The sequence below is a fragment of the Barbus barbus genome, assembly GCF_936440315.1.
Source record: "Barbus barbus genome assembly, chromosome: 47".
NCBI lineage: Eukaryota > Metazoa > Chordata > Actinopteri > Cypriniformes > Cyprinidae > Barbus > Barbus barbus.
Window position 1 is genome coordinate 10,717,999 of NC_136725.1, and position 13,205 is coordinate 10,731,203.

At 36.8% G+C, this 13,205-nt stretch overlaps 1 protein-coding gene across 1 annotated transcript; it reads left to right on the top strand.

Annotated features, from left to right (window-relative positions):
• Positions 1-665: 665 nt before the first annotated feature.
• Positions 666-8,701, top strand: LOC306865599 (lysosomal proton-coupled steroid conjugate and bile acid symporter SLC46A3). The gene is made up of 6 exons (XM_079410305.1): positions 666-791; positions 983-1,187; positions 4,283-5,147; positions 6,182-6,265; positions 6,522-6,678; positions 7,216-8,701. Exons 2-6 carry the CDS (start codon positions 999-1,001, stop codon positions 7,310-7,312), a joined length of 1,392 nt encoding a protein of 463 aa, XP_079266431.1. The 5' UTR covers positions 666-791; positions 983-998; the 3' UTR covers positions 7,313-8,701.
• Positions 8,702-13,205: the final 4,504 nt, after the last annotated feature.

Consider the following 13,205-nt stretch of genomic DNA (forward strand, 5'->3'; position numbering starts at 1 on the left):
TACTAATAATACTAATAGTAATAGAAATACTGTAATGTAGTGGTTCTAAACCCCAAAAACAACTATAAAACTATAAAACTAACTATAAAAAACGTAATTATATAATGTAAATAATATTTTTTTTCCTTATTTTGTTTTATTATTTGGACCAGAACACTACTTGTGAAACCACAAGAATCAAATCAACACCTAAGATTTCAATTGTAACACAACAAATATGCAAATATGTGAAACGTCATTATCCTTCAATAAATAAATAATGTAATTGAAGTAAATTAGCGTCAAAAACATTCAGAAAAGTATTAAATTAAATGCAATTTTAAATCCACACGCAATTGTTTGAATGGTTTTGCACCTTTTGATGTATTAATTGTAATACATTTACAAGTCATTTAGCAGACGCTTTTATCCAAAGCGACTTACAAATGAGGACAATGGAAGCAAATATGACATAAAAAGGTGCAAAACAAAACCTGTAAAAATGCAACGAAAAGGACTGTTTCACTCATAGATATCACATGTCACGGCTCCCGTCTGTTTAGATGTCCATCGCAATTTCACAACTCAACCCGCCCATTTGAGGTGATTGACAGCCTCACCAACCAATGATTTGGACTCCTTGAATTCAACTGACCAATCGGCTTCTCAAGGGCAGGAAACCGGCGTTTCATAAGGTGTTGCGATCAGTCATGTTTCATAAACAAAAAGAGAAGACTGTTTAACTGTCACTTTGATTACAGAAGAGTCTCGCAGTAGAGAGGAATTTCTGATGTATTCTTTTGAAGGAAGAAGTAAGTCTCCAATCTGTTTGCATTGTTTGTACAAGTGAGCTGTAAGCAGACTGGTAGCTGTCCAAGGTGTCAGTAGTGTGAGTTTTATTTGAGCTGTCATGATGCCACTTTCGTCTTGAATTATGTAGGTTTACAATTAGTCTGATCATGCAGACTTATCCAAATGTCTGTTTTACTCTTGGCTTTTGCAGACACATCCACGACACAATGAAGAGACTGTACTTAATCGAGCCGATCGTAGCGATTTACGCGTTTGCCAGTTTTATGGTGTATCCCCTCGTGCAGCAGTACGTGTATCGCAGATTGTGGCTGGAGATCACAAACTCTTCTTACCCCGTGTCCGACAACACTTCCCAATGCGAAGCTAACAGCACCAACCACAGCAGACAGCAAGATGTGAGTAATGTCTGTCACATGACACAAACACTTTTACATCACTTACATATTTGCTTATAAATGAACTCCTTTGCGTTATATAGCAAAAACATTAATATCAAGTGTTGCGCTTTTCTAATAACAGTTAGCTAACTTCATTTTTAACAGTTATTTTTTACCAGCTGGTCCCAATATATTTTTAGCTGCCTCAAGTTCACACAGGTGTCTAGTAGAGTAACCACGGGCTCATCGCATTAACCGCATTAGTGCCCTCATATCCACTTTTTAAAGGGGTCATATGATGCGATTTCATGTTTTCCTTTGTCTTTGGAGTGTTTCAACTGTTTGCGCATATATAAGATCTGTAAAGCTGCAAAGACTAAAGTTTCAAACCCAAAGAGATATTATTTATAAAAGTTGGCTCTGCCACGCCCCCATGTCTACGTCACGGTGTGGGAAGATTTGCATAACACTGCCCAAACGTATATGCAATGAAAGAAGGCATAGCTTTTATTCTTGCTGTAGTATTGTTGTTGTTGCCGCCATGTCATGGAGAATTTTGTGTTTCGTTGCAAAAGCACATTGTTTGGGTTTCCAAAAGAGGACACAACTAGAAATCAGTGGTTAAGTTATATTTACAACACTGTTCCAGAACAGTTCAACCCAAATATTAGAGTGTGTGCAGTGCAATTTTATGGAGGACTGTTTACTGAACCGGGCAGAGTAGCCTACAATGCCGGCTGTGAACACTATAAAGTGGGGCAATTCCAACGTCGCAAGGACAGTCTGGTGCTTCTGACTCCCAGGCTGTAAGTACGTTTTGATATTTAAAGATTTTGCTACTGACTATTCTAACGTAAGTTTGCCGTTTCTACGATCACAAATGCAAACAAATGGTGTTATGTTTACACAGCGCAATGCTAAAAAGACAGTACGAGTCATTATAATCAGTAATTATGTCCTCACTGGATGCAACAAATGCCTAGTTTATAATTTTATTGTTTTATGGTTTTATTGTTTTTGTGTCCTCATATGGTAAGGGGCATAACATTTCTGTCTCACGCTTGAGTTATTCGGCCAATCACAATGCACCAGATAGCTGGCCAATCAGAGCACGCCTCGCTTCTCAGAACGATGAGCTTTGTAAAAATCGACTCGTTTCAGAAAGGCGGGCATAGTGGAGCAACAATAATGTACAGTATGTGGAAAATAATGTGTTTTTTTAACCTTAAACCGCATTAACAAATGTTCTCTTTAGCAATGTCATATGGCCCCTTTGTTAATGTATATGTATTATGCTCTCATTTTTTTTCCCAGTCTTTTTTGTTGTTGTTGTGGGACAGGCAGGGACACTGCAGAGTGTATGTCATGTGACCTAATCAGTGACTGCACGTGCCTGTTTTTGTTTAATAAAAGTGTGCCAGTCAGAGCGACTGGAGGATGAGAAAACGTTTTTCGTGTGTTATTGGTGTGCATTGCTAACACCCTTTAAGTGTTTTTTTAAAGATAAAAGAAAATCTGTCATAAAATGGGTTTTCAAAGGTTTTGCTTGTGCTTATTTCCAGAACACATTTTTGAGTATTTGGGTTTATTTAAGCTGCTTATACTGTGGGCTTATTTTGTCAGTCAACTTTTTTTAGATTTTTGAATAATCAAAATATTTTTAGTGGGGTAATTCCTGGATTTTGCATAACATTGTTTGAAAAAGGATTAAACAATGATTTTTTAATTTTTTTATTAAGATTTACCATATACACACATTCACTATGACATTAAATGTACAATAGTCATGCAAAAAAAAATATGCAGAAACTCTTATTTTTGTGTCTTGCCACATTCTGCCACATAACTTTTAAACAAGGAATTATGTTTTTCTATTTTTTTTTTTTTTTTAATTAAAACAAAGAAGCTAATTACAAACAATAGGATGAAGATGTAAACGAAAAAACAAAGAGTCAAGTAGCCTACAAAATACTACAGTAATGGTTAGAGAGTCGGACTCGTAATCCAAAGGTTGCGGGTTCGAGTCTCCGGCCGGCAGGGATTGTAGGTGGGGGGAGTGAATGTCCAGCGCTCTCTCCACCCTCAATACCACGACTGAGGTGCCCTTGAGCAAGACACCGAACCCCCAACTGCTCCCCGGGCGCCGCAGCATAAATGCTGCCCACTGCTCCGGGTGTATGTTCACGGTGTGTGTGTGTTCACTGCTGTGTGTGTGCACGTTGGATGGGTTAAATGCAGAGCACGAATTCCGAGTATGGGTCACCATACTTGGCCGTATATCACTTCACTCACTTCACTTCACTTTATAATCAAATGTAAAATGAAACTGCTCACATCCTTACGGTATGAATTAAATATACTGATATAACTGGTAAATTATGAAGGCTCCATAATGTGACCTTTTGTAAATATAGAGCTTGTTATCCTATTGTTATTGCTGTTATCAATTGTTATTCAGTGACGACAATTATCTATTATAAGTAACTATTGTACATCTGTACATTTACATCTGTACATCTCTGGAATACTTCATTGTGATTGGTCCATAGCTTAACTCAGCAGCATATATTTCTCAGAGAGCAGAAAAATTATAAATAATGACTGACTGTTGTCTATGGCAACACTATTTAACAGACCACTCATCCGGGAAAGCATGTTTTCTGTCCTGGTGTTCTGTCTCTGCGCATAGAAAGACAGAACACTAATAAGTAAGTAAATACTTAAAAACTTAATGAGTAAACTAGTAACTCACAAAATCAATATTTCATGTCCATGTATCTATTATTCACTTAGTAAGTGTGTAAAAATCAGATAATATACAGTCAGATGGTCATTATTTCAAAATAAAAAAGTATTGACAATCACTCCTGTCAGGGTTTGTTTTATATCCTATAAATATAATGTGAGTTACACCTGTTGTTGCTTTAGAGGGCAGTCTGTAGTAGTATAGTTTTGGTCATTGATACTTAAGGAAACACATCTGTGTTTCATTTCCTCTTTTTTTTTTTTTTTGTAGCTTTTCTATTTTTGAATGGCAACAGACGTCATAAGATACATATGCAGCCACAGTTTTGTATGCACATGCGTTTAATTTATTTTGTTCTATTTTTCAGGAGGTGCAGAAAGCAGCTTCTCTGTTCTCCATGTACAGTGATTTGTCTTCCATGATCCCCAGTCTCATAGTGACCCTCCTCCTGGTGGCCTACAGCGATCAACGTGGCCGAAAGATCACTATTATTATGCCCCTCATTGGGTCTCTGATCTACACTCTTTCATTTCTGGCGGTCTCCTTCTTCGAGCTCAACCTCTACCTCCTCATTGCCGCCTCTTTTGTAAGTGCCCTCTTTGGGGGTATCGGTACCATGCTAGGAGGCTGCTTCTCCTATGTGGCCGATTTGTGCGAGGACGGCAAGCAGAAAACTCTTCGCATGGCTGTGGTGGACATGATGATCGGCTTGTTGGCTGGAGTGGCGTCAATCTCCACTGGCTACTTCCTGCATGCAGTCGGGTTCAACTGGCCTTTCTTCACATCCGCCATATTTCAGGTGGTTAACTTGCTATATGCCATCTTCATTCTGGAGGAAACTAGGGTGATTGACCGGTCAGAGACTGGGGATTGTTGTCTGGCCATGCAGAAACTTGTATGTGGTATCTACAAATTGTTTGCAGGAGGCAGTAGTCAAAGAAAATGGATTCTTGTGCTGTTGATTGTCACTTTCTCCTCCTTATCTTTTGTCAATACGGGGGGTCTGTCCATGATCACACTTTACGAACTCAATGAGCCGCTGTGCTGGAGCGAGATCCTCATCGGCTATGGCGCCGCAGCCAGCACCTCCATCTTTATCACTAGTTTTGTCGGTGTGTATTTGTTCTCCCTCTGTTTGCCTAACACTGCCATCGCCTTCATCGGGATGCTGTCAGTCGCTATAAGCATGTTCATGACGGCCTTCGCAAAGACCACGCTCATTATGTTCCTCGGTGAGCACGAACATCCACAGTCATTTTCATATATTGTATATTATTATTGTTTTATAGTAATTAGGATACCACATTTACTATATTATGTATGGCTTTAGATATACAATAGTCATACATGACAGAAAAAATTACAAGATGCAAAAAGCTTGTTTATATTTGTCTTGCCAAATTCACAGTAATGCACTCACACACACTCATGTAGAGCACAAATGTAGTAACACTGTTTTCTTTATCATTTTTTTTATCAAATTGCAAAATATACATTTTTCATTTTTCTACATTATAATGTTATGATGCCTAAATTCACTTGTAGCATTAAAAAAAGTAAGTTTAGATTTTAGTGTTAATTTAATTTAGACAAAATTGTAATATCCTTTATTTTATGTATCGACTGTAGCATGAAACAGTTTGTTGTACTGACCAGGATTTAAATATTGGTGCAATTTTGTTTGTTTAAAGTTATTAGTGTTTAGTTCCAAGAATTGAGGAAAAGAGAGAGTAGATGAACCTTCAACAATTAATAAATCACAGAATTACAATTTTTATAAGACGTCAAATAAATTGTGTAATGTGTGTCTTCTCACAGCTCAATTTTGCTCTTAACACCTGTTCAAAGTGGTATATATGGAACACTGCATATGTTATTGTATGTTGAAAATTTATAAAATTAATTAAGAGCAAAAAGCAGCTGTTCCTGGGTACAGCAATCTCACATATCTTTTCACACTTATTATGTGTACAGTAATACAATGATAAAGTTTGCTTAATTAACTTCTTTGATAACTGAACACAGTTGCACTGGTAACTTTACTAAAGTGTTAATGAATTTCATTATCAGATATTATCAGCAATCTGTATGTTGTAGGTTGGAACATTTTTTTTTCCTTGTAAGTTAGCTACATAATTTAGTCCAACATGGAATAAAAGTAAGTGTGAGCTCTAAATTTGTAACCATGTAAAATAGGTGTAAACTTATGTAATTCTGGATGTCTTGTTTGCTTAGTTAATGTGAGTATTGATGTGTTTACTTACAGTGAGGATTCCTGCTATGTTTGCCATCATGCCATTCCCTATCCTGCGTTCGATGATGTCAAAGGTCGTCTCAAAGTCCGAGCAGGGTGAGTGACTCTGAAAATCACTGTTCCAAAGCAAAACTCCTTATTCAGCAAGATGTCGGTCATAAGAGCTCTTCTTAGCTCAAGAATGTGTTTTTGTATGTTTTGTTTTCTTTCGAAGTGGCGTTACATTTAAGGATCCTTATGTGAATTCTTTTTATTTTTGTTTGACCTTTAACCCAGCATGTATGCATTCCTCCTCCTTTTGAAGAGACAATTATATCAGACTTTTCTTTGTTTACACTTCATGTTTTCTCAGGAGCACTCTTTGCCTGTGTGGCTTTTACGGAAAACCTGAGCACTAATGGGTCCTCTGCGGTATTTAGCAGAATCTATGCAGCCACCGTGGCATGGTGTCCTGGCTTTATCTTCCTGTTGGGTGCTGGACTCAGTATCATTCCCATAAGTCTATTAGGGTAAGAGCTGCACTGAAACATAACCTGTTATTGATCTTTAGAATGATTAAATGTCTGTGCATTTAAACCACCACTTTAAATTAATTGCTGACTATATAGCACTTTGGGTATGAGAAAAGCACATTATAAATAAATTGTATCATTGTATTAATATACCATATTAATGATTTAGAGAGACTGCATAAATAGAAATAAATTAATTTGATCATTTTAAATGAAAAATAAAAAACAAAATCTACATTGAATCAGTTTTAAATGCTACAAGTGAATTTCATCATATCATTGTATTGTACAAAGGGAAAAACGAATATCTCTTTTGAGATTTAAAAAAGATTACATTTAACAGAAACTAGTTATTCCTGACTTTTAACTGAGGTGGTTCTGTGCTCTATTTTGATTAGTAGGCTGAAGTTCCTCATTTTTAAATGCTAGCTAAGGCTTACATTTCCTCTTTCCATTTTTGCATCTGCTTGTATTTCTTGTACTTGAGTGTTGGCTAAGAATGCTGATTCATTCTTACTTTGTGTCCCACTCCAGCATCCTTAGGTGTTTCCACTCATTGGATTCTAATGACACTCAAGCACTCTTATCAGAAGATGGGACTGAAGCCTCAGATGACCCACCTGTAGCTTAAAATCAACAGGAGTTTGGATACCTCCTGGTTCCCCTGGGTGTTTTTTTACATTTCCTCATACCAACACATGTGTGTAATCTGTTCAAGCCTAAGTGTATTTTTTCGTATTTTGAGTCGCTGCCATGAAATATGCGTTTTTGCTGAAATGCAGTATATGATTATGGTGGTTTTGGAAGGGAACATAACTTTATATTTCTAAAGGGAAATTTGTGAAAGAGGGAAGTATTTTTAAAATAATAATAATTTCAGCAAAAACGAAATATTATATTTCCTTAAGGAAATACCAGTCACTTGCAAGGCAGCAACAAAGCAGTAACAGTCTAAGGTGAGTTTAGGTTAGACTTTGATTTTGTTTCGTCCACAAACAAGAATCAATATGTAGTGAATGTGAAGGGTATCTATAAATGACAAGACCAATTGCAATTCAGTACGCAGATATAAGAATGATATAATCAGCTTTAAAGAAATTTTGGATTAAATATTGAAAATCATGGTTTGAATAGAGTTAAAGAGACCAGAATAGAATTAGAGCTTGAATAGATTTAGAACTGAATTAGTTTATTGAATGTATTGAATTAATTGCTTAGAGATTGAATGTTTGAGGAATATCAGTACATTGCTGCCTTACAAGTATAAAGTTTGGGCTGATGTGCAATACATTCTTGTTTTGTTTAGACCAATATTTACTGTAGATTTATAAGGTATATAAAATTGTATTTTATAAAGCATAAGATTTAGGATGGATCTTTATATTGTTTTAAAGTTTTCACTAGTCTCATATTTGCACAGAATTGAGTCATGAGCAATTTAGCCAATAAGCTCTGACCTGCCATTGACTCTCTATCATCTCGACAAAAACATGTTACATTATTTCTTGGTAGATCAGTTTACTTTATTTGGAGGCTTTGCTGTGAAAAAGGTGATTTTGGAGGACTGGGCAGATCAGTCAGTTGATATTTGTTTTGTATATGAATACATAAAGTTTTTATTATGAAATGTAATAATATAAAGGATTAATGTCTGTTAGTTTTACAGCCTGTAAAACCTAATGATGTGTTATTTGAAACATAAATTGTGCTTTCCAGGCTTGGAAATGATCAGGTTCTAGAAATTGTTTAATTGCTCATTTAGGGTCTGCTAAATGAATAAAAATAAATTCACTAAATAGCTCTTTGGGAGTCTAATTTAACATTTTATGCGGTAGATAAATGTTTGTAGAGATAGTTTTACATTGTGCGCTTTATCATTGTGGCCTGAAGGTGGCAGTATAGATACGCATATAAATATGGAAATATAGGTACGTCTTGGGCACCTTTGAAAGTTTACTTATCTTTCGTTTTAAGTCATAAAAAAAAAAAATTCAATAAAAGTGAAGATGGTAAGAACTTTATATACACTTGTGATGTTTTAATTGACTAAAACACTTACACTTGTAGTGCAATGCAACTTTAAAGTTTAAAAACGATTTGTTTTCTAGAAAGTCACAAAGCAAAAGTGGAATATGTATGATGCAATATATTTGTCCAGAGAAAAATAAACTGTGTGAATACACAATGGAAATTAGGAGTGCCCAAAGGAAAATAGTGCTATCCTGAGTATAAATAGAAATCCACTGACGTCTGTCCTGTCACACATCCCTGTGGATTTGATTTCTAAACCCCCTCAGATTTTGACGTGATGAGAGGTCGGTGATCTGCAGCTCTTCATAATTGTGCAGTCAGAGTGTCTGCCGAGTGAAAGTATGATAAATCTGAAGTAGAGGGGCGGTGGGCTTCTCTGGTTTCCAAACTGAGGCTCCACACCGCATGATCTACCTCACCAAAGACTGCCGTCTCCCCCACACCCTCTGTTTATCTCCCTCTCTCATTTCTCTCTTTTAATCTATATATTTCTGTCTTTCTGCTGTCTCCCCTTTCCATGCACTCCCACCTCCCATATTCAGACACATTCTGTTTTATTTCATCCTTATTCAGATGTATAGGCACACACTCATGCCTGATTCACAACCCCCTGAACCGTTGGCTAAGCCAGATAACACTCTCACCCACACGCCACCCAGGGATGAAACGCATCCATGCTCCTAACAAACAGTTGAACCCTTCTCTCAATGGACACATCTGGGGCTTGTTGGACACAGATGTTTCTGCAGGCCCACACCCCACTTCAGGGGTTACAGCCACATGCTGAACAGCTCGTGTCATATAAGGTAATGTGAACCTTGTTTGCAAGCAATAACTTAAAGGGATGGTTCATCCAGAAATAAAAATTATATTCTTTAGCTACTTACCCTCATGCCGTTCCAAAACGGTGAGACTTTCTTTCATCTTTGGAACATAAAAGCAGATATTTTGAGAAATGTCTCAGTATTTTCTGTTGTCTAGTCATTCGAAGTTAAAGGGATAGTTCACCCACAAATGAAAATTATGTCATTAATTACTCACCCTCATGTCGTTTCAAACCCGTAAGACCTTCGTTAATCTTGGGAACACAAATTAATATATTTTTGATGAAATCCAAGAGCTTTATGACCCTGCATAGACCGCAACGCAACTACCATGTTCAAGGCCCAGAAACGTAGTAAAGACATTGGTAAAATAGTCCATGTGACATCAGTGATTCAACAGTAATGTTATGAAGCTACGAGAATACTTTTTGTGTGCAAAGAAAACAAAACTAATTAATTTATTCAACAATTTCTTCTCTTCCGTGTAAGTCTTTGACACACATTTACGAGAGTACCATGATGCATACGTGTGCATTCCTCTGCTTGCAAACAAGGCACAGTGCACAGACGTACTGATGTCACATGGACTATTTTAATGATGTCCTTACTACCTTTCTGGGCCTTGAATGTGGTAGTTATGTCTATGCAGGGTCAGAAAGCTCTTGGATTTCATCAAAAATACTTAATTTGTGTTCCAAAGGTAAATGAAGGTCTTACGGGTTTGGAACGACATGAGAGTGAATAATTAATGACAATTTTTATTTTTGGGTGAACTATCCATGGTCACCACAGCTGTGTGATTACCAGCATTCTTCAATGTACCAACATTCTTACCATTCATTCGTCAGATGTCAAACAGGTTTGGAATGACATGAGGTTGAATATGAATTTTGGCATATAATGCTTAAACATTAAGATTAAGAACACCAGAGGAGTTCAGCTGGGATCAGGACTTGGCTTTCTGCAGACCAGTCAAGTTCTTCCACACTGACTGAATCAATAACTTCTTTTTGAACCGTGTCTTATACACAGAGGCACTGTCATGTTAGAATAGAAAAGGGTCCTGTCCAAACTGTTGCTATAAAATTAGAAGCACACAATTCCCTAGAATATCATTATATGCTTTAACATTAAGATTTGTACTCTTTACAAATGTAGTGTAAATTACTATAGTCAAACCTGTTCGTTAGAAGGGGGTGACCCAATACTTTTGGCAATATAGTGTATATGCCAGTGCTGTCACCAAGGTTGCATCCCAGTACCCTACTTTTCTACAGAAGAGGATCTGTGACCAATTAACTAAAATACTCTATGTTGTAAGAACATTTTGTTAACGTTCCTATTAATCCAGTTTTTTAAGTTTTTAAAAAGTTTTATCCTGGTTATGCAAACGTAGAGCATTCCATTTTAGCATTTTGCAAACATTATGGGAACAATACTTTTGATTGTGCTCTGAATAGTATTTTTTTTTATTTTTTCCCTGAAGTTCAACTAAAATGCATGAAAATAAACCTTCCATTAACAATGTAGAAATACATTTGTTTTAAACTTTCTGTGCTTAATAATTGATATTTGTGCTAAAACATTATTTAAAGGGGTCATATGATACAATTTCAATTTTTCCTTTCTCTTTGGAGTGTTACAAGCTGTATGTGCATAGATAAGATCCATGAAGTTGCAAAGACTGATGTCTCAAAACCAAAGAGATATTCTTTATAAAAGTTAAGACTCGACCACGCACACCTAAAATGGCTCATTTAAACACACCCCCACATTTCTACATCATGGTGTGGGAAGATTGCAAAACACCACCCAAACGTGTACGCAATGAAAGAAGGTGGAACTATTATTCTTGCTGTAGTATTGTTGCTGCCGCCAGCGTCATGTCGTGGAGACGCTGTGTTTCGTTGTGAAAGCGAAAGTATTTTGTTTGGGCTTCCAAAAGAGAACACAACTAGAAATCAGTGGTTAAGTTGTATTTACAACACTGTTCCAGAACAGTTCAACCCAAATATTAGAGTGTGTGCAGCGCATTTTACGGAGGACTATTTCCTGAACCTGGATGAGTAGCCTACAATGCTGGCGTGCACAAAGGCTGTTTCTATAAAGTGGGGCAATTCCAACTTTGCAAGCACAGTCTGGCGCTTCTGACTCACAGCCTGTAAGTACGTTTTCTTATTTAAAGAATTGGTCCCACTTTATATTAAGCAGCCTTAACAACTATGTACTTATTTTTTGATGTAAGTAGAATGTACTAACTGTGTTCACATTGTATTGCAAAACACTTTTGCTGCTATTGAGGAGGGATACAGGTAAGGTTAGGGACAGGTTTGGTGGTATGGGTAGGTTTAAGGGTAGGTGAAGGTGTAAGGGATAGGTCAACAGTGTAATTATAAATGTAATTACAGAAATTAATTACAGATGTAATTACATGCAGGTATTTAAAAAAATATAATTACAATGTAAAAACATGTACACAATAATTGCATTGTACTAAAATATTCATTTAAATGTAAGTACATAGTTGTTAAGGCCACTTAATATAAAGTGGGACCAAAGAATTTGTCACTGACGATTCAAACGCGAGTTTTGAGCAGTGTAGAGTAGTGCTTGTTGTTTGTCGTTTCTCCAATCACAAATGCAGACATGGTAATGTTTACGTGGCACGATGCAACACTACGCGTAAAAAGACATTAAAAAGTATAAGTCATTATAATCAGTAATTATCTTCGCACCTAGACACGGCATCACAATACGATAAGGGGCGTAACATTTCCGTCTCACGCTTGAGGTATTCGGCCAATCACAACGCACTGGATAGTTGGCCAATCAGAGCATGCCTTGCTTCTCAGAACGATGAGCTTTGTAAAAATTGACGCGTTTCAGAAAGGCGGGGCATAGAGGAGCAACAATAATGTACAGTATGGAAAATAATGTGTTTTTTGAACCTTAAAGGGTTACTCCTTCCCAAAATGAAAATTTTGTCATTAATCACTTACCCCCAAGTCGTTCCAAACCCGTAAAAGCTTCGTTCGTCTTCGGAACATAATTTAAGATATTAGATGAAAACCGGGAGGCTTGTGACTGTCCCATTGACTGCCAAGTAATTAACACTGTCAAGGCACAGAGAAGTATGAAAAGCAATTGAATTCTGAATTTTATGATGTGCCGAGAATACTTTTTGTACACAAAGAAAATAAAAATAACGACTTTTTAAATACACATAGAATAGCGCATCCTTGTGTTGCAGCTGATACAGAAGAGCGTACACAGTTTGCGTCCAGTGGATAATCTCTATAATGGCACTACGGTGACGCAGAGGAGATGAATTGTTGAAAAAAAAGTTATTTTTATTTTTTAAAAACTCAAAAAGGCTCAGTTTAGTAGAAGAAAAAGTCAAGCAACACTGATCAAACCCAGAGAAGACAGGCTGATATTGTAGAGTGGTGCGTGCGTGGAGCTAATCGTCTGTGGGCTGTCGGATTCTGGCAGCCACATCTGTCTTGAGCACTTCACATGTTCTACTGGCCAAAGTATGAAGTGTAAATTCATATTCTGAATAATGACTAGATAACTGCTGTAGCGTGTTTACAGTATTTTGCTATTATGATTTAAATCATGCCATTGGCTGGCTTAATCCACAACATCTAGATCAGACCCTGGCAGGTA